We start from the raw sequence: 20,394 nt of genomic DNA, 5'->3' as shown, positions 1-20,394 counted from the left end.
AATGCGTCTAGCAATTTTGAACAAAATAACCGAAAAGTTTTAGTTGCTTTAATTCTGATTTGATAGGACTGTTTGGTCTTGCTTGGTCTTCAGTTTTCAAATGAAATGGCTACTTTAAAGAAAGGTTAGAAACCAGCGAGACAAGTGAGAAAAAAAGAAGAGCATCCAGTTTTCAGAGGACTACACTACATCAAACAAATTCAGGAGTAACTTGGAGATACTGGCAAAGCCGAAGCGCTCAACAGTACAAATTCTCAATTTAAATCCAACTAAGCATTGAGTCATAGATCCGACTCCATCCCATGTGAGCAACCACTTGAACGTTCTCGGAAAAAAAAGAGACAGCAGAGAGTTGAATTGAAGAAAAAATCTGAAATGATCAAGAAGTGGCTGAACTAAGGGTTAATCATCCGAACGGAAAAAATTCTAAGGCACAGAAATTAAGATTTTCAGAGGAATTTTTCAAACCAGCTCAGGAATATCTTAAAGATACTTGACGCATTCCAAACTGGTGATACATAAAACAGTACAAGAAGGATGCAGGGCATAATCAAGTTTACGCGAACATTAAAATAAACGGTTTAACTTTGGAATCAACTAAGGAGAATTTCTCAGTAAACAATATTTGTCTAAGCAAAATATGCAACAGTTCCATTCAACCGCAGAAACTGAAAATCGAATATCAAACAAAACTCACCTTAACAAAAAGAACAGCGTTGAATAAATGATAAGCAACATTTACACAGACGGGAACCAGAGCTTCGCACCAACTGCGATACAACATAATTAAAACAGCATGACCTTGAAAAAGACTCAAAGATAACTTCCAATGATGAGAACACTAGCGAGAACACGACAAAGAACGTCCAATAGTAGCTCAAGAACGTGCAATAAGAAACAGTAAAAACTAGCCTCGAATTAGTAAAATTTCGGCTACGTCTCGGATTCAAGATGCGGCCGATGATTTATGAGTTTCACGTACTAATTACTCATCGACGGACACTAAACAAACCATAAAAACCGTGTCTGTAGAAAACAGTCCCATATAAAACAGTCCAATACAAAACAGTCCGGAAAAGTATGAAAATGAACGAAAAAACAGTCCGATACAAAACAGTCCGAAAAACAGTCCCAATTAATAATTGTTTTAACAAGCAGGCATGCCGAGAATTGTCCTTTGTTCAACAAACATTATGAACAAAATGGTGACCGCCGCAGCCGCGCCAACGTGTTGCGAGCTTGCCAACAGATGGTAGGAATTAATACAAAATTTAGAGCCGGTTATCGCCGCAAAGCGGCGACGCGCGCATAGCGCGCCCACCGGCGACCTTAAACCGGACTGTTTTGTATGGGACTGTTTTGTATATGCACCATAAAAACTAGCCTCAAATAAAAGCAGAGAACAAATGCAATAAAAATTCCAATGTTTACAGATCATGATTATAGGAAAAGTGCCACCAAATAAGTAAACAATTTTAATGAATACTTTTATTTGCAAGTTATTTTAGAAAAAAGAAGCTTATTACTAATACACTAACGCTCGCTAGCTTAACAATATATCAAATCTTCAGACGTTGTGAAAGTCTTATCATAAGCCTCGACATTTGGACTCAAAGATCGAAAATTCAGGTTGACGACTGATATATACTTGATCTGGTGATCTATCTCTCGGCTAACCTCTAGAAGGTGCTCTTTGCGAAATCAGCGCTTCCTCGATGGCATCTCGAAACGTAGCTTTATCATTCGCATCACCGTACCAGTCATTTACAGCAATGTTATTCAGCTGTTGTATCTTTGCCACTTTTTTTGAGTTGATCTCGCAGTCAAAATCTTCCGTTTCGGATTGGAGATCGTTAGTGTCAAACTCCAGTACAATATTCGAAGTAATATCGGATAATATTTTCTGCTTTTGTAATCCTTGTTTTCCTACTTTACTACTTGAGCTAGTGTAGCTTTGGGCGCTTTTTTCCACACTAACATTTGAATTCGATTCAAAATCATTCGATTTACTGGCCTTGCTTCTAGAATTTCTATAAAGGTCATCAATGTCACTGCCCAATGAGAATTCGCTTCTGATTGGGTCATTATGGACAACTTTCCTCCCTCTCTCTTCTTCCAACGTACGCTCTTCCACTTCTCTACTTTTTCTTATATTTTTCAGCTCTTCGCTATTCCTTTTAACTCCCTCTTGGTTGTTTTCCTGAAAAGCCGACTCTTGTAGGACGAAGAAAGTCAATGCTAACTTCATGCTCCTCATATTTAAATTAAATTGTTGAAATTTTCAGCGCGTTTTTCTTCAACTAGCAAACCTGTCTCAAATGATCAATCAGCTTGCAAAAAGTTAGTTGTTGTTATGAATAAGCTAAGAATCTTTTAAATTCAGAGATATGAAACGAGATATTCTCCAAGTTTTTTCATGCCGCGAGTCAGATGACAAAAAATTTAATTCTTTCTACTTCAGCGATGAAACTTCAAATATTTCAATTTGCTTAAAGACCGAATCAGTTTACGATAAGTTCAAAAATTTCTAAGCCAGCTATTCCAGTTATTCAAGGTCATATCTAGGAACGAACCAGTTTCTGTTAATTTTTCAAGCAAGCTATTCATTGAATGAAACTTTGAATCTATTTAGATAATTTGATGAAGCGAGTTGGCTCGCGAAACGATTGAAATTTTCTAAGCAAGCTATTCACGCAATGAAACTTTGAAGTACTTCAAGTTAAAACGTAAAGGTAATCGGATAACTTAAAGAAAATTTGTAGTCTTTGAAACGAAATGAATTGGATGGCAAATGTTTACGTTTTCATATTGAAGCTAATCCAGCAATGAAATTTAGAATCATGAAGCAAATAGGCCAGCAAAAAATCAATCGTTTAGGAAGCTACTCAAGCTATGAAATAACTCATGTAGTTTCAGACTGAATCGGTTCGCAAAATTTTCTGACCAAGTTATTCAAGCTGTGAAACTTGGCTGTATTTCACGGTATTTCATGAAAGGAATCGGATTGCAAATAGTTTAAAGTTTCCTATTGGAACCAAAGAACATTTTTCTAAGCCAAATATATGAACAATGAAACTTCAGTGCGCAGATTGTTTTAAGCACGCAATTAACGCTATGAAAATATGAAATAAATCGAGTTGTTTCTTAGATCGAAACGTTTCCTGAAAAATTCGTTTTTATTAAAGGAGCTATTCAAGCTATGAATATTTGAAAAGTTTTGGGTTATTTCATAAACTGAATCGGTTTGCAAGGAGTTTATGTTTTTCATTAACAAACCACAAGCTATGAATTTCAATTTGATTTACAGACCAAATAGGTTCGCGAAAAGTTGAAGCTACGATAGCTTGAAATAATCCAAGTAGTCTTTAAGACCAAATCGTGCTGCAGAAAGTTGCAGAAAAGCTAAATACTTCAAGCTATCTCTCAGATCGGATCGGTTAGCGATAGTAAAGGTTTTTTATGGAAGCCATTCCAGCTATGAAACTTGAAAATACTTTCTGTAAATTCATAGAGTGAGTTGACTCGCAAAACGATTAAGTTTTTCTGACCAATTTATTGCAGCCATGAAATGTTCAATTATTTCAAGTTTATAAATAGAGCACATATTTTTGAAAAAAAAAAAATTCGATGGAAGCTAATCAAGCAGGGAAATTTCAAAATCAATTCGCAAAAAATTTGTATTTCTAAGCAAGCTATTCATGCTGTCAAACTTCGAAACGTTTCAAGTTACTTCATATATCTAACGGGTTCGCAAAAATTTTGATTTACTAGAGCAAGCTGTTGAAGCCAAGAAATTTCGAAGTTGTTTCTTAACCCACCAGCCCGGAAGCCTAACCCGGAGGTTAATTATTGATGTTGAAATGAGCTCATATATTCAGCGCCCTTTAAACTATGACTTACTTGCAAGAGCTCACCTTACAAATTGCAGCGCACGTGCAATTTGAACCAGCAATCATTTGATTGTTGCGCACTATCACTACCGGAGCGCCACAAGGCCATAATTCGTTGTAATAACCTCACTTTGCCCCTTTCCTTTTACAGATGATTCATAAGTTAAACTGCACTTTGTTCTCGTAGTATCTTCTTGTAAGGATTCGAGGGCCCGACAGTGTCTTCAAACTTTCCTCAGCTTGTCTCAGAGAATAAATTTAGGTGAGCATAGAGCTTTATTATTTTGACTCCCGACTGTTTTGTATCTCAATAATAATCTCTCTCTCGTCTACTTTGTTCATATTATTTAAATTAGGTAAGCAAAAATTCATTCGGTCTCAAAACTTTAATAACTTAAATTAAGCAGGTAAATATAGCATGAAATCAACATTGAAATCATCATGACTATTAATGACACCACTTTAGTGGTGTCACATTACCGCTCTTTATACAAATTTTCCGGGTTGATTGAAATTAGCACTGAGGTGAGAATTTTATTTTATAAACTAGGTTTAATGTAAATTTGAGTGAAACTTTAGTCTACTTTGCTTAGCTGCAATTTTTTACAGTCGAGTAAGCTATAAAATAATTCTATAAAATTCGCTTCTATAAAATAATAAATCTCATTCACCAGTTAGGTTCTTCAAACTGAAAGTACCACAACGTTATATCAAATTGTTATGCACCAAATATACACTAACTTACAGTTAAAATTATAGAAAATTTGAGGCGAATGCATTGATTCCGTTATTGAATAAAAGTATCAAAATTACACGCACAAAATGTGTATTGGATTAATGTTAACATCAACGAGATTAAATGATAACTTCAGGAATGGCGCGCAGTCTTCTGAAGAGTCATCGATTTATTAGATTAATTTGATTAGACCTTGATTTCTGCAAAAGTGGATAGCGCTGCTAGCACTTATTGATTTTGGGTAAAGATAAGCCACCATGAGAGTCATTAAAGTAAACGTTAAATGGTTTCAGCAATTAAACGATTTAGTCGTGTTTTCACTTAATGGGGATGAAATGGCCACATGTTCGCATCTCAGTTTTTCCTTTTACAGTTAGGCCGTCGGATCGTTGTACTGGGCACCAATTTGAAGAGATAGTGGCTGTATACCAAGAATTCTTGAGTTCGGAGTCAGTTTGGTTCCTCCGTTAATGTTTCTGGAAGTTGTCCTTTACTCTCATTTTGCTGATATTCCGCCAAATGATCTCGATCTTGACATATCCATTCTACTGCTTTCCATTGATCTTGTCTCGTCATTCAATATGCCGTCTTCCATTTATTTGCGTTGCTGCGGCACCGAAAGAGTTTGGACAATCACGTCAAGGACCGCATACTTAATTTGCTATTCTTCTCTCGATTCCCTAAGTCTTCTCCTCTCTCTCGCGTTCATCGATATTCATTGAAACTACTGGCTTTATTCGAATATCTCCATGTGCTGTCTTTCAAAATCGTGGAGTGATGTCCCTGACTGCTTTGAATCGGTGGAAGAGGTAAGTGGACAAGCATTGAAGCAGTGTACTTCCAATAAAAACAATTACAGTTAGAGTCAATGAAAGTTTTATCGGAATATAGCTTTCAAGTTTGTCCGCGAATGATGGTTCCAAGAGTTTCGTGAGCAATAGGTTTTAAAATTCCATCCAGCTGTTCCATATTTGTAACAATCGGACTATGGATAAGCTTCGCTTTTACTTCTTCCAAAAGTTTGATCCCCGCATCTGTCCTTGATCCAAAATATGGTAGTTCCTTTATTTCCGGAATTTCCGACATGAGATGCTCCAATGGGTCTGACAGTTTGACGTTGATTCGCCTTGCCGGAATTTCGTCGCAACTCCCACGGTCGGGTCTAATCTTGATATTCCGGGAAGCTAATTGCGTCCTGCAATCTAGTGTGATGACGCATATGTTGCAGCCTGAGTGTTCTTTGCGAGACGGAGTGTGAACCTCATTCAGGTTGTACTCCCACAAAGAAAAAGATGAAGAAGCTGATGTAATAAGCCAAATGCCATATCCCAAATCCGTAGCCTTTTCTGGCGTAGGGATTATGACCTTGTCCGTTTCACAGACGGTCAAAGTTGCTACGGGGTTTGGCCAGAAGGGGTTTGCAAGAGAAGACGATCTACCCAATTGGGTTTCCATTGTCTGGTGGCAAATCCTAAATGTAGAAGAACCGAGACACATTTCATTTTGCTCTCGCGTGAGCACAGATGTCTCCATTCCGTTCTCTGAAGTAGTCTCCAGTCCGCGAAGTAGTCTCCTTCAGTTTCCCAACTGATCGCATTCATTTTTCCGGCGGTGGCATTGAGATCAAGTGTGCCCGATAGACCGAGAAGACTGTCAGACTCGACGACATTGTTATCGCTAATGTCATTAGCAAGCATTCAATGACCGTCACAACGTCTCGAAGAAGTTAAGCATCGTAATAGGAGTGTAAATCGGTTGTCGGAATGGCCAAGGTGAGTCTGTCTGCTGCGTTTTTCTGGCTTTCGTATACTGAATTGAGAATTGCGATCCCCGGAGTTTCTAGGGACTAACGACATCGTGAGTCGCTTGTTTAACAATGTAGGTATGGCATTCATTATATTTGTTTTGAAGGCGTGCAGCGCTGCTCTGTAACTCTTAACGTCTGAATACAGAAGTGATGGAAGAGAGGCGGCTGTATCAGATTTGAAATTGAGTTGCTGATTCGAAAATAAGTATTGATCACAGTCACGCAGGATCTCGAAACTGTTTTTGATTACCTTGAACTGGTCCTCAATCACTTTCCAGTTCTCTGGTTGGTTCCTAATTATTTCCTTCGGAATATTGTTGACTTCAGAAAGATTGTTGAATTGTTGTTCTTTGTATTCAGCAACATAGTCCGTCAACCTGATTATGTATTCGGGTAGTTCCTTGATAATTTTGGCATTTTCTCGACCTCTGTCTTAGCAAGTACCAAAAATTCCTAGTAGTCCACAACTTGAGGAATCGTCAATCAAAATACCTGGTCCAAAGAGTCCAATTTCAGCGAGAGTGGCCAGTAGCATCGGCGCCCCTCGCCTTCTCCTCGATTGATTCTCTTCCGCTTCTTTGTAAAGGAAATAAGAGGTTTCAAATTTGATGCTCGATACTTCGTCTTGTGCCAGTTGAACTTCACTTTGCAGTTTTCGGAGCATCCAATCAACATTGAAGGATTCCACGCTGGCGTTGAACCTTTTCGCAAAGTTGAGGCTACAGTCCGTTGACTTCGATTTCCATTTAGTTGACAGGATTGAAAGTAATTGCGTGACATTGTCTTGGATAGTGAAACGATATTTCGGGAATGGAACAAAAAATTCTGCATTGATGAATTTTTCCGCGAGGAGTATTTGACTATCTTTATGAAATACGATTCCAGTTTTTAATGCGTCTTCGTAGTCGCTTGCATTGGAGTTATTGGCCAGAAATACGATAACAAATAGGATGGTGGCTTTAATCATGACTTTTGGCGTTTCTTTTTGATTCGAATCGACTTGATGTATTCGTTAAATGACAGAAAGTGAAATGAGCAGTACTTTTGTTTGTTGTTATAACAATTATATTTAAATGTAAATAACGACAATTCCTGTCCTCTCAATTTGTTCAGCAGCTAAACGAATTAGGCTAAAGTTCTGTGTGTTTAACTAGGTTCGCATGTGTTTGCTTAACCAAATGTTTTCTGTTGTAGATTTAAACTCTTTTTCAAATTGAGTGTCAGCAGGTAAAATGTTCTTGATTTGAGTTGGTTGATAACCAACTTCTTTTTGTTTCAGCTCTTTGTTATGTGTCTCACCGTTGCTTTCGGCAACACTTCTGTGTTTTGTTGCCTTAATGGCAGTTTTATTGAGTCTGCTGCTGGCTGGACCTCTGTGGTCGCAGGGGTCTTCTCTGTATCCTCCCTTAGATGAGGAGAGTTTCCCGTGGGGCGTGCTGATTGCTACGGTGGGCGGGTGTCTGGCTCTGTGTTGTCTGGTTCAGCTCTTGGCCAGCATTGTGTTGTTTCGTCGGTAGCTTGTTTCGTCATAATTTTGTTTTGTTTAGACTTCGGTTCGTCGTCGGCAAGTATTCATCATTCAACTCAATCGCATCATAACTTGTTTCATTCAAAATACAATAAAATTAAGTATTTTATTTGAAGTTGGGCACATCCGCATTCATCCCCTATTCGGATGTCACAGAATGTTGCACTTGAGTTGGTCAATGTACTGGCGATATTAGTCTCACTTTGTTGTGAAAAGGAACACCATTTTTGTTCCCCAAATTGCGTGCGTCTCACGCTCGTTTTTTCGAGAAAACTTCTGACTTCGAGTTACTAATTTGCCCTCCGAATAAGAATTATGTATACATATGTATGAGACTTGAGCTGGAGTGGACACTTTGAGACTATGTCTCAGTGTCCTATGGTGAATTTACGCTTTTCGTTTCACAATCTGAAATTGACATTCGCTCTTCAGATAGTAGTTATTAGGTATTAGAGATGGAATCAATGCAATTGGAAGCTTTTTCTTTGCCAATTATCAGAATGAAGACATGTTGAACAAGCGATTTAGCAAGGAGAATTTGGCATATGTTCGAAGTGCCGGTCTAACGATAAGGTGGCTACTCCTTAGGATATTGCCAAAGTATTTTGGGAGGTCCACCTTGGGCAACGGAGACACATTGAAGACATTGGAACTCTTGCGAGGCATGCGGGAATGAAGGGTTGGTGCGTTCCAAAATACTTGGGTGGACTGAAAGCTGCAATGAGCGAGTGCGTAAAAACAAATAGTCCGTCCAATTTTAGTTTTCAACCCTCATTAAGTTAATTAGTTTGTTTACTTCGGTCATCCGGTCATGTCATGTCTGCTTCCTCGGCAGATACGGGAGAAGCGAGTACAAAGTTAGAGCGTTGGGAGACGATCGAAAAACTGAGTTATGTGAGATGTTCGGCTATACATTTCGGCAAAATAGAGTTAAGGCCCCGAATGAGATGTTTACACTCGGGAAGCCTGTTGTTAGTGCTGACTCGAAAAATGCGGAAGTTGGTGGGAAATGTTTCTTCTTGTCCATATTTTATTCGCTCGTTGGCGTGAAATCAATTAAATGTTTGGTAGAATTTAATTAACGCAATCAGTTAATAATTTTCTTTCTATTGTTACAAATGGCGTTCATTTAAGCTGGTCTGCTAATGTACCCATTCGAGGGTCAACCTGCAGATCAGTAAAATGGTAGCCGTTATTTTCGGTGTACCCTATAGTTATCCATTCACTTCTGACTTCGAGAAGGAGTGTATAAACACCGATGATGATAGTTTCCGTTTTGCTATTTAAGCGCCATTTCCCCTGAGTAAGAACTCTAAATTCATTCGACAAACAATTGGAGCAAGTACGCAGGAGGAGGATTTCTCAACCTGGTGCCAGGAGCGTTTGGGCTACAGACCAGGTCTGTTCGAAATCGAGGGACGTTTAAAAAACCCAACTTTAGCAAGGAGTTGGGTTTTTGTGAGATGTTCAAATCCCCGAGATCAAATTTTCAGTCGGGGATCACTTTTTTTCCAAAAGATTTCTTCATTCGACTGTTCTGGATAAGCAGATCTTTTTTTTCAGTTTTTGGGGGCGGCAGTTACGATGGAGGTAGATCTAATGGTCTGCAGATGTTGCTTTATTTCGCTATCCTTGTATCAATGAGGCTACCGGTTCCCGTGGGTGTATCTTCATCCAGGCCGCATGTAAAAGGATTGGTCAGCCCTACCATGCAGAGCCTCTGCTAAACATCCCCGTGAAGAGGTAATTAAAATGATTCTCTGCTTTTTACTGACATGTTTATTTTGTTTTTGTGTTCAATTTTTCCTTTATTTCCACGGAGTTTTGTCTTTCTTTCACATTTTTATTAATTTATTTAGCACTGTTGACGATTCTGATGCCTCTCATATAAGCGGTGAGTTGGATCCGAGGTCGACAAAAAGGCTCCGATCTGATCCAGCTCTATATTATGGGTCTTCCGATTACTCAAGTTGAAACTCAAGTTGCGAACTTTATCCAATTTTTTGATCAGGATCGATTTTTTCCTTCATACTCAGAATAACTAACTTTTTCTGCCATCGGAAAGCTGTTGGAGGATGTTTCGTCTGCGCCTGTTTGTTCATAAGCGATAGGCATTGAGATGAGTATCTGAAAACTGAATTCTTATCTAGGTTTTTGATCGAAACTTGGTCAAATGCGTTCGACCGGAATAGGAAATTTTTTTTCTCCAGATTTGATCTAACCATGATCAATTGATGCAGAAGGGTCAATAACCTACCCTTTTTGAAGAATTTTCCGAGCTATCGCGATGTTTTTAAGAGTTATCGTTTTTCAAAATCCGTGACTTTTGCGATTTTTCGGTATTTCAAGAGTAAGTTTTTCGCTCAATTATTGCCTATTGGTAGGTTAAGCTGACTGTTATACGTACAGGAACAGTGTAATTTCCCTTTTTCGAAACATCGCCTCAATCATTCGATAAAATGTATCGAAGTTAAGTTTGTCGAGTCCACAGCCGAGTTGCGGTAACACGATCTGTTTAACTCCGTCGCGCTTAAGTTGCGTTCTTAGTTGGTATAAGCTGACTGATAGATGATAATACATTGGGTACTCAAAAAACTGATTTTTCGTGATCAGGTTATAGATGAAGTTGTTTCCGTTTGGTTAAAAATATGCGATTGACGATCCAACTTGAGGGTTTTCGATTGAAAACATTGACGGTTTATAGTTTGTGTAACTATTTGAAATCTGGCATGCTAATCCTTTTCCCATTTTGAAATCCCTTGATACACAGTGTGCGATAGCGCCAGGGAACATGAGTATGTTTCTGTTTACGGTAATAATGTTTTTTTTGGCGTTTCGATCGAATTTAATGTCGATGGTCCTGGTTCAAAATCGGGAATTTCGCCGTTCGTTCTTATGCGTCGGTTTCCTAGTAACGTCTGTTTCGCTCGTTTTACGCTCGCGTTAATTGTAATTCGTTTTTCGTCGAGTGGTATACTTGCAGTTTCATTTGCGACATCAATTCTATCATGAAATGCTTTTTTCTTGGCTGAAACATTTTCTCGTGATGTAAACGTAGTTGGGGCTATTTCGTGTCCGTCGAACGTGCGCATACTGTATCTGCGAACTACCAATGGTGGTGGTGTACTCTCTTCGTTGCACTCGTCTACTAAATTGTACTTTATTTGCTTGAATTCTATCACGTGCCTCCAAGGCGGCTAGTCTTGGTTGTCTTTCATTTACGGTTGGCACTTGCTCAGGTTCTTGAAAAAGTAGATCGAGATTAAGCGAATCGGGCTCATTCGTGTCATATGGTGGGACTGGGTCGTGAAAGTGATTATCAAACTGCTCTTCCGTGTTTTCGTTTGCGACGGCTTCCGCTGCCTGTCCTTCAGGTACCTCTGCTGGTCGTGGGACCACGATGGGTATCACTAGCGCTGCAATGAGCAAAGGCGCTGGTAGTACCGGTGGTGGAGGTAATGCTGGAGCTGCAACACTTGTGATGGTCCTGGTGATATTGTTAATCGGACTCTAGCTGACTGCTGATTTGACAATTGAGCTTCCGTTGAAGATGGCTGAACATCTTCCAATAGCCTAGGTAAGTAATCATCAAAGAGCTCTGGCTCACTACGGAATTTTCCCAATGAAGGATCTGTTATTAATTTTGCTGGGTTGATGCTCTCCAAATCTGCTGTTGTTTGTTGTGGAACAATTGGCTTAAGTCGAATTCGATGAACACACTGAGTGTGTGTTGTTCCAGTTTTCCTGATCAAATAATTTGAATTGGTAAGACTTTTTCTTCTCTATAAAGTGGTATCCAAACTTGCTTGGCTTTACTTCCAAATTCTGATTGCGTTGTTATTTTGGATTTAGTAGAAGATGATACGAATGGAGCTTTAGAGGTTGTGCTTCTGCTTTTTGGTCATAATATCCTGTAGCGTTGGTATGCATCAATGATCTTCTGTTTCGTTTCTTTAAATTTCTCACATTGCATCTTATAATGAAGTTACAAAGTCCGATTCTGCTGTAACTGCTCCAAGTGCCTTCGATGAAAAACGAAGATCCAATGGTTTGGTTGGCTCTTGCGTGGAAGATTGCGCTAGGGCTACATCCGATTAATGAGTAGCAGGACGGTTTATGGATAAATGTTGCCAATGGGACATATCTATGCCAATCGGACCATTGGTCGCCTGTGTTCCAAAAATCGTTTAAACGCTCCATGAGATCTTTCAATAAGTCCAATAATTTGGATGTTTTAATGTTGCATGATTGATCTGGATTTCTAGTAGTGATATAAGTTCGTGCATTAATTTGGATGTGAATGTCGTTCCTAAATCCGATAGAAATCAATTTGGAATATAGCCATGCATGAAGAAAATTTCCGTTAACTCCCGTGCGACTGTATCGGCACTCACATTTGTAAGTGGTACTGCGAAAAGATATTTGGAGAAAACATCTATTCCTGCTAGCGCATATTTGTACACTGGCGATCGGCATGGTCCAACTATCTATTTGCATCTTATCGCCTGGGAATGATTGCAATGATGACAGTGGTTGCAAGGGAGGAGTTTGGTATCTGCTTAGAAAATTCTTCAGCTGCAGGCACGTAAGACAATTTCTGATGATATGAAGGAAAAATTGTGTGAAACCTGGGAAATAAAATCGTTTCCGAAACTTTTCTGAAGTTCTTACCATGCCAATATGTCCTGGGCTTAAGGAATTATGCAAACGATAAACAACTACCTGCCACTAGTACTGGTTGTATTTGACTTCACCGATGTTCTCAAAAAACTTTCGATAATGAATGTCGTTGGTTAAAGCTAATCGTTGGAGCTGCTTGGCGTATTTCAGATCGGGTATTGCATGTTCAATATCCATTGCTTTACTAATTTAATGTCTGGATCTTTGTTCTGTTTTTCTCTTAGGTCCAGTGGTTCGCTTCTGTCCGCTATGTCTGAAAGGAAATCTGCAGGGTTTGGGTAATCAAATGAGGATATTATTGGTCGTGTTTACCTCACGAGTGTTTGTGCTTCCAGATCATCTGTATTTTGAGTCGTGGCTTGCTTTTGTTGATATGTTTGCACAGCTCGTCCGTCATTATATTTTGTTCTGGGAATACTTCTTGAACCTTTCCAATCGAAATTAACGATGCGTCAGGCACTTTCGCCGTTGAGTCGATATAAATTTCTCGAACTGGTCTATCTTATCGATAGAGAAGCATTCGGGTATGTCTGCATACGAGACAGAAAATCTGCTGCGTGGTTTGGTTTTCCGGGTATATGTGCTTTTACAATATTAAATGCTAAGACTCTGTCTAGAAAGTTCCAAACTGACGGTGGTATCGACTTTGATTGAAAAAATTGTGTGAGGCTCCTATTGTCCGTCAGAACAATGACAGGTTTTGATGCTGCCCAGATGAAATGAGCGAAGTGATCTAACGACAATTACAAGGTTTCTGTGCTGCCTTTGTTCTCAGTTTTAACATAATCCTCAATCATGAGAACAAATCCTCTACCATGGTAACTTTCGTCACAGAGAATTACATATCGTAGACCCGGTTTTTGCAGTCTAAGTGTTATTGTTCATGCTTGTAAAAGATAATGTTTCAGGGCCTTGTGATGTTCATCGGTGATTCTGAATTCTATATCGTTTTTCAACAATTTCTAAAATGGCAGGAGTTTTTCTCCAAGACTCGGCATATAGTTCCTAAAGAACTGTACGAACCCTATAAGTCTCTTGACCTGTTTAAAAGTCTGTGTCATTTAAATGTTACGCAGGAATTTTTCAATTTTCGCTTCCTCTGGCGAAACTCCTGCTGTTGTTACTATATTTCCTAAGAATTTCATTTTGTCCGTGCCTATTTCACATTTTCCTGGCGAAAGTTTTAATCCTGATTTTCTGACACATTCAAAAATTTTTGACAAGGTCGGTATTAGTTCATCAAATGTGTGCACTGCACTTCCTATATCATCCATGAATTGTGTACCCATATCCGCTGCCAAGCATGGATTTAAGTAATGAAGGATGAATGAATTAAAACCTGTTACCGATTTGTTTAGACCTTGAGCTAGACATTTGTATGCATAAGTTGGAGATGAAAAGTTAAATGCCAAAAGTTGGACTGATGTCATCCGCCATTTGCACACAATGGTACACTTGTGAGCAATCAGATTTTGTGAAGTTTTTTTCCGGCGAAGTGATTTGAGGCATCTGTCATATTTGATATTGGAGAATTCGTATTTAAATAGTAATTTTTGAGCGAATGGTTGATTCTTCTTAAATCAATAAGCAGACGAATCATTAGGCTATTATACTTTGACTGTACAAACGTTGTTATCAAACCAAAGTAATGCATTAGAGCCATATCGATTGTTAATTCCTTCCTCAGATAATATGGTGTGGGTGGACCTTGGGTATACAGAGGTCGTTGAAGCACAGGTGTAAGTTTGATTTATAACTCGGAGTTATATCTGACATCGATGTTTAGCAAATATATCGGAGTATTCGAGAAGTAAACATTCCACTTTTAACCTTTGATCATTTGTCAATATGGAATTTTCCCAGTTGAAGCGGTCTAAAAATGTCAATCCATCATGGTCATTCGATTTCGGTCCACAAGACTTTTAAGATGAGTAATTTGATCATAAATTTCCCTTTGAATTAGTGTAAGAAAGCTTGGATTTTCACATGTTCCGGTGATGGGGAACCAGAATTTTTCATATTCAGGAGCAGGTTTGATTGCTTTCATGTTATCCGATTGATTCATTTGAATAAACTGATTGATTTCCTGTTTTAGATTGTCTGAGTTGCTAATTTTTCTTAATGCTAACGTTTGTGAGTCAATCGGGACAATTTGTTGCATGCTGGTCGATTTAAGGACTGTGAATGTAGCAATTTTGCTCTCATGCAACAATGTGATCGGGTGATCTGTAATGTTGAGTGCGGGAATGTACAGTTTACTATCTGATGTTGTCTCATTGATTGAGGACATCAGCGCTACGTTTAAATCATCTTCAAACTCGGAGTTAGGGATGACTGTTCCGATAGTATTTTTGATTTCTGAATCGGTAAAACATTCCAGAAGTATTGTTTTATTTGGAGGGATAACGTATTTCTTTGAAAGAATAAGGGGTATACGGAGGGTCGGTTTTTTGTGTCGCTTGGAAGTCGTTGTTTTGATTTCGTTGATTTGAACTGTTAAAATTGGAAACTTCAGAAGATCGTATTTCGGACAAATTCGAACGTCGTGTTTTTTGTAGTAACAATTTCCGAGTATCACCGAGTTTGTGGTGATTAGAACAAGAAAGTTTTCTCTAAAGCTAATTACTGCAATCCGGAAGGTTATTGTCGCTTCAATTTCAATTGGTACGAGTTGTCCTCATGCCATGCGTTTTCGTTTCAGTTTTGATTTTTGGGTTTGGATCCGTTCAAATAATGCTTTATTGGTGGTAAGATCGTTAAAAGTTTCCTGTGATATTACATTTGCACAGGCTCCAGTATCAACTAGAGCACGTCTAAATGTTTTATGTGCAAATTGCAATTTGAAATACGAAAGGGTTTTGTCGGATTCCGGGATAACTGCATATAAATCAAAAATTTCTTGGGGTAACACTTTTTCGTTTTGGGTTTTTTTCCTGTTTTGGGTTTTCTATATTTCTGTTTCTTTTGCGGGTTTTGGCTGCATTTTTGTTATGTCCAGATTTGATTAGGAAATAGTTGTTGATTGCACTGTTGTTGGTACTGGTTAGCGAATGGTGGCTGGTTCCAATACTGTTGGTTCCCCTGGTATACTGGAAAAGGGTTTCCGAAGCGTCCTCTGAAAGGTTGGTTTCCTCGGTTTGACTGGTTTCCAAAGAATCTTCTGTTTGACTGGTTCGGGTTTGGTGGTCGCTGTGGCTGGAAACCTCTGTTTCCTCGATATCCTTGTTGATTACCACTACAATTAATTCCGAACTGATTTTGTTGTTGCTGATTTGTTGATGGTTGGGTCGATGTTGAAGCTTCCTGGCAATTTCGATCAGTCATTTGTGTCTTCATTTTGTTTATCTGTTTCCCCATTGCTTCTTGTGTCGCGGTGAGTTTAGATAACGCATTGATGAGGTTATCAGAAACTGTTTCGCTGACTTCATTAAATACATCGTCCGGATAATCTTATTTTTGACACATCACGAATTGTCATTAGCTGTCTGACATATGTACAGAGAATTTGAACTGGTTCGATTGCAGGTCGTTCTTTGAGCTTTCCGCGAAGCCATTCTAGCATTGCCTTGATGAAAAGTCGTCGAACTCGTTCGTTTCGATTATCTCTAACTGAATCCAGTCGTTGTTGTCGCTGCGCTGTTTCTCTGGCATTCCTTGCTGATTCTATTGCGACATCGGCTGCTCTTGGATCAATTGGGTCAGGAACAGCTATTTCATGTGTCGGGTAAGCTTTAAGTGCTTTTTCCTGTAAACTTACTCGAAAAATTTCGGGGTATCTTTCTTCAAATCGAATTTTAATTGTTCGAGCTTCAAGACATGGATTTCTTGAAATTGCGAGTTACTGAAATGGTCGCGTATCGCTGCGAGGCTGTTCGCTGCATTCGCTCGTGTTGCGGCGTCTAGCATTTGAGATAATCGTAGTGCGTCGCCTCGCAAGTGGAGTTGTAAGAAATTCGCATGTTGGCCTGCTGGTATCTCTGCAACTCCAATGAATCCATTAAAAAGTTATTCGAAATGCGCGAAATCTTCTGCTTCCGTTCCGCCCTCAGTTTCAACCAAGACTTCAGCGTGTGCCATTTACAGTTTGATGAATTTCAGTCTGATGTTCATCGGTGATTCTGAATTCTATATCCTTTTTCAACAATTTCTAAAATGGCAGGAGTTTTTCTCCAAGACTTTGCATAAAGTTCCTAAAGAACTGTACGAATCCTATAAGTCTCTTGACCTGTTTAATAGTCTGTGTCATTCAAATGTTACGCAGGAATTTTTCAATTTTTGCTTCCTCTGGCGAAACTCCTGCTGTTGTTACTATATTTCCTAAGAATTTCATTTTGTACCTGCCTATTTCACATTTTCCTGGCGATAGTTTTAAACCTGATTTTCTGACACATTCAAAAATTTTCGGTATTAGTTCATCAAATGAGTGCACTCCACTTCCTATGTCATCCATGAATTGTGTATTCATATCCGCTGCCAAGCATGGATCTAGGTAATGACGGATGAGTGAACTAAAACATGTTACCGATTTGTTTAGACCTTGAGCTAGACAGTTGTATGCATAAGTTGGAGATGAAAAGTTAAAGGCCAAAAGCTGGAGTGCTATCTCATCCGCCATTTGCACACAATGGTACGCTTGTGAGCAATCAAATTTTGTAAACAGTTTCTTTCCGGCGAAGTGATTTGAGGCATCTGTCATATTTGATATTGGAAAATTCGTATTTGAACAGTAATTTTAGAGCTAATGGTTGATTCTTCTTAAATCAAAAAGCACACGAAGTTTGCCTGATGGTTTTCAGTGAGCAAATATCGGGCTATTATACTTTGACTGTAATAACGTTGTTATTAAACCAAAGTAATGCATTAGAGCCAATTCGATTTTTAATTCCTTCCTCAGATAAATTTGTGTGGGTGGACGTTGGGTATACATAGGTCGTTGGTGATCCGGTGTAAATTTGATTTAAAACTCGGAGTTATATCTGAACTTGAATCGGTGTTTAGCAAATATATCGGAGTATTCAAGAAGTAAACAATCCACTATTAACCTTTGATCATTTGTCAATATGGAATTTTCCCAGTTGAAGCGGTCTAAAAATGTCAATCTATCATGGTCATTCGACTTCGGTTCACAAAGTTCAAGACTTTTAAGATGGGTAATTTGATCATAAATTTCCCTTTGAATTGGTGCAAGAAAGCTTGGATTTTCACGTTTCCGGTGTTGGGAACCAGAATTTTTCATATTCAGGAGCAGGTTTTATTGCTTTCATGTTATCCGATCGATTCATTTGAATAAACTGATTGAATTCCTGTTTTAGATTGTCTGAGTTGCTCATTTTTCTTAATGCTAATGTTTGTGAGTCAATCGGGACAATTTGTTGCATGCCGGTCGATTTAAGGACTGTGAATGTAGCGATTTTGCTCTCATGCAACAATGTGATCGGGTGATCTGTAATGTTGAGTGCGGGAATGTACAGTTTACTATCTGATGTTGTCTCAATGATTGAGGACATCAGCGCTACGTTTAAATCATCTTCAAACTCGGAGTTGGGGATCACTGTTCCGATAGTATTTTTGATATCTGAATCGGTAAAACATTCCAGAAGTATTGTTTTATTTGGAGGGATAACGTATTTCTTTGAAAGAATAAGGGGTATACAGAGGGTCGGTTTTTTGTGTCGCTTGGAAGTCGTTGTTTTGATTTCGTTGATTTGAACTGTTAAAATTGGAAACTTCAGAAGATCGTAATTCGGACAAATTCGAACGTCGTGTTTTTTGTAGAAACAATTTCCGAGTATCACCGAGTTTGTGGTGATTAGAACAAGAAAGTTTTCTCTAAAGCTAATTACTGCAATCCGTAAGGTTATTGTCGCTTCAATTTCTTTGGTACGAGTTGTCCTCCTGCCATGCGTTTTCGTTTCAGTTTTGATTTTTGGGTTTGGATCCGTTCAAATAATGCTTTATTGGTGGTAAGATCGTTAAAAGTTTCCTGTGATATTACATTTGCACAGGCTCCAGTATCAACTAGAGCACGTCTAAATGTTTTATGTGCAAATTGCAATTTGAAATACGAAAGGATTTTGTCGGATTCCGGGATAACTGCATATAAATCAAAAATTTTTTGAGGTAACACTTTTTCGTTGGTTTTCCTCACTTTTGTTGATTGGGATGAAATTTTTCCTGTTCTGGTTTTGGGTTTTCTATATTTCTGTTTCTTCTGCGGGTTTTGGCTGCATTTTTGTTATGTCCAGGTTTGATTAGGGAATAGTTGTTGATTGCACTGTTGTTGGTACTGGTTAGCGAATGGTGGCTGGTTCCAATACTGTTGGTTCCCCTGGTATACTGGAAAAGGGTTTCCGAAGCGTCCTCTGAAAGGTTGGTTTCCTCGGTTTGACTGGTTTCCAAAGAATCCTCTGTTTGACTGGTTCGGGTTTGGTGGTCGCTGTGGCTGGAAACCTCTGTTTCCTCGATATCCCTGTTGATTACCACTACAATTAATTCCGAACTGATTTTGTTGTTGCTGATTTGTTGATGGTTGGGTCGATGTTATTAAACCAAAGTAATGCATTAGAGCCAATTCGATTTTTAATTCCTTCCTCAGATAAATTGGTGTGGGTGGACCTTGGGTATACAGAGGTCGTTGATGATCCGTTGTAAGTTTGATTTAAAACTCGGAGTTATATCTGACATTGAATCGGTGTTTAGCAAATATATCGGAGTATTCGAGAAGTAAACAATCCACTATTAACCTTTGATCATTTGTCAATATGGAATTTTCCCAATTGAAGTGGTCTAAAAATGTCAATCTATCATGGTCATTCGACTTCGGTTCACAAAGTTCATGACTTTTAAGATGGGTAATTTGATCATAAATTTCCCTTTGAATTGGTGTAAGAAAGCTTGGATTTTCACGTTTCCGGTGTTAGGAACCAGAATTTTTCATATTCAGGAACAGGTTTGATTGCTTTCGTGTTATCCGATTGATTCATTTGAATAAACTGATTGATTTCCTGTTTTAGATTGTCTGAGTTGCTCATTTTTATTAATGCTAAAGTTTGTGAGTCAATCGGGACAATTTGTTGCATGCCGGTCGATTTAGGGACTGTGAATGTAGCGATTTTGCTCTTATGCAACAATGTGATCGGGTGATCTGTAATGTTGAGTGCGGGAATGTACAGTTTACTATCTAATGTTGTCTTATTGATTGAAGACATCAGCGCTACGTTTAAATTACCTTCAAACTCGGAGTTGGTGATTACTGTTCCGATAGTATTTTTGATATCTGATTCGGTAAAACATTCCAGAAGTATTGTTTTAATTGGAGGGATAACGTATTTCTTTGAAAGAGTTAGGGGTATACGGAGGGTCTGTTTTTTGTGTCGCTTGGAAGTCGTTGATTTGAACTGTTAAAATTGGAAACTTCAGAAGATCGTATTTCGGACAAATTTGAACGTCGTGTTTTTGTAGAAACAATTTCCGAGTATCATCGAGTTTGTGGTAGGTAGAACAAGAAAGTTTTACCTAAAGCTAATTACTGCAATCCGGAAGGTTACTGTCGCTTCAATTTCTATTGGTACGAGTTGTCCTCCTGCCTTGCGTTTTCGTTTCAGTTTTAATTTTTGGGTTTGGATCCGTTCAAATAATGCTTTATTGGTGGTAAGATCGTTGAAAGTTTCATGTGATATTACATTTGCACAGGCACCAGTATCAACTAGAACACGTCTAAATGTTGCAATTTGAAATACGAAAGGGTTTTGTC

At 38.7% G+C, this 20,394-nt stretch overlaps 1 protein-coding gene across 1 annotated transcript in view; it reads right to left on the bottom strand.

Moving 5' to 3' along the window:
- The window catches only part of LOC134838602 (uncharacterized), a 155,492-nt gene that overhangs the window by 62,360 nt on the left and 72,738 nt on the right, over nt 1–20,394 (bottom strand). The window contains exon 8 of the mRNA XM_063854109.1: nt 1,678–2,200. Coding sequence (XP_063710179.1) covers nt 1,678–2,200 — 523 coding nt within the window. The remainder of the gene's footprint in view (nt 1–1,677; nt 2,201–20,394) is intronic.

Source organism: Symsagittifera roscoffensis, chromosome 1 (genome assembly GCF_963678635.1).
Source record: "Symsagittifera roscoffensis chromosome 1, txSymRosc1.1, whole genome shotgun sequence".
Taxonomy (NCBI): domain Eukaryota; kingdom Metazoa; phylum Xenacoelomorpha; order Acoela; family Convolutidae; genus Symsagittifera; species Symsagittifera roscoffensis.
This window is presented reverse-complemented; position numbering and strand designations above follow the sequence as displayed.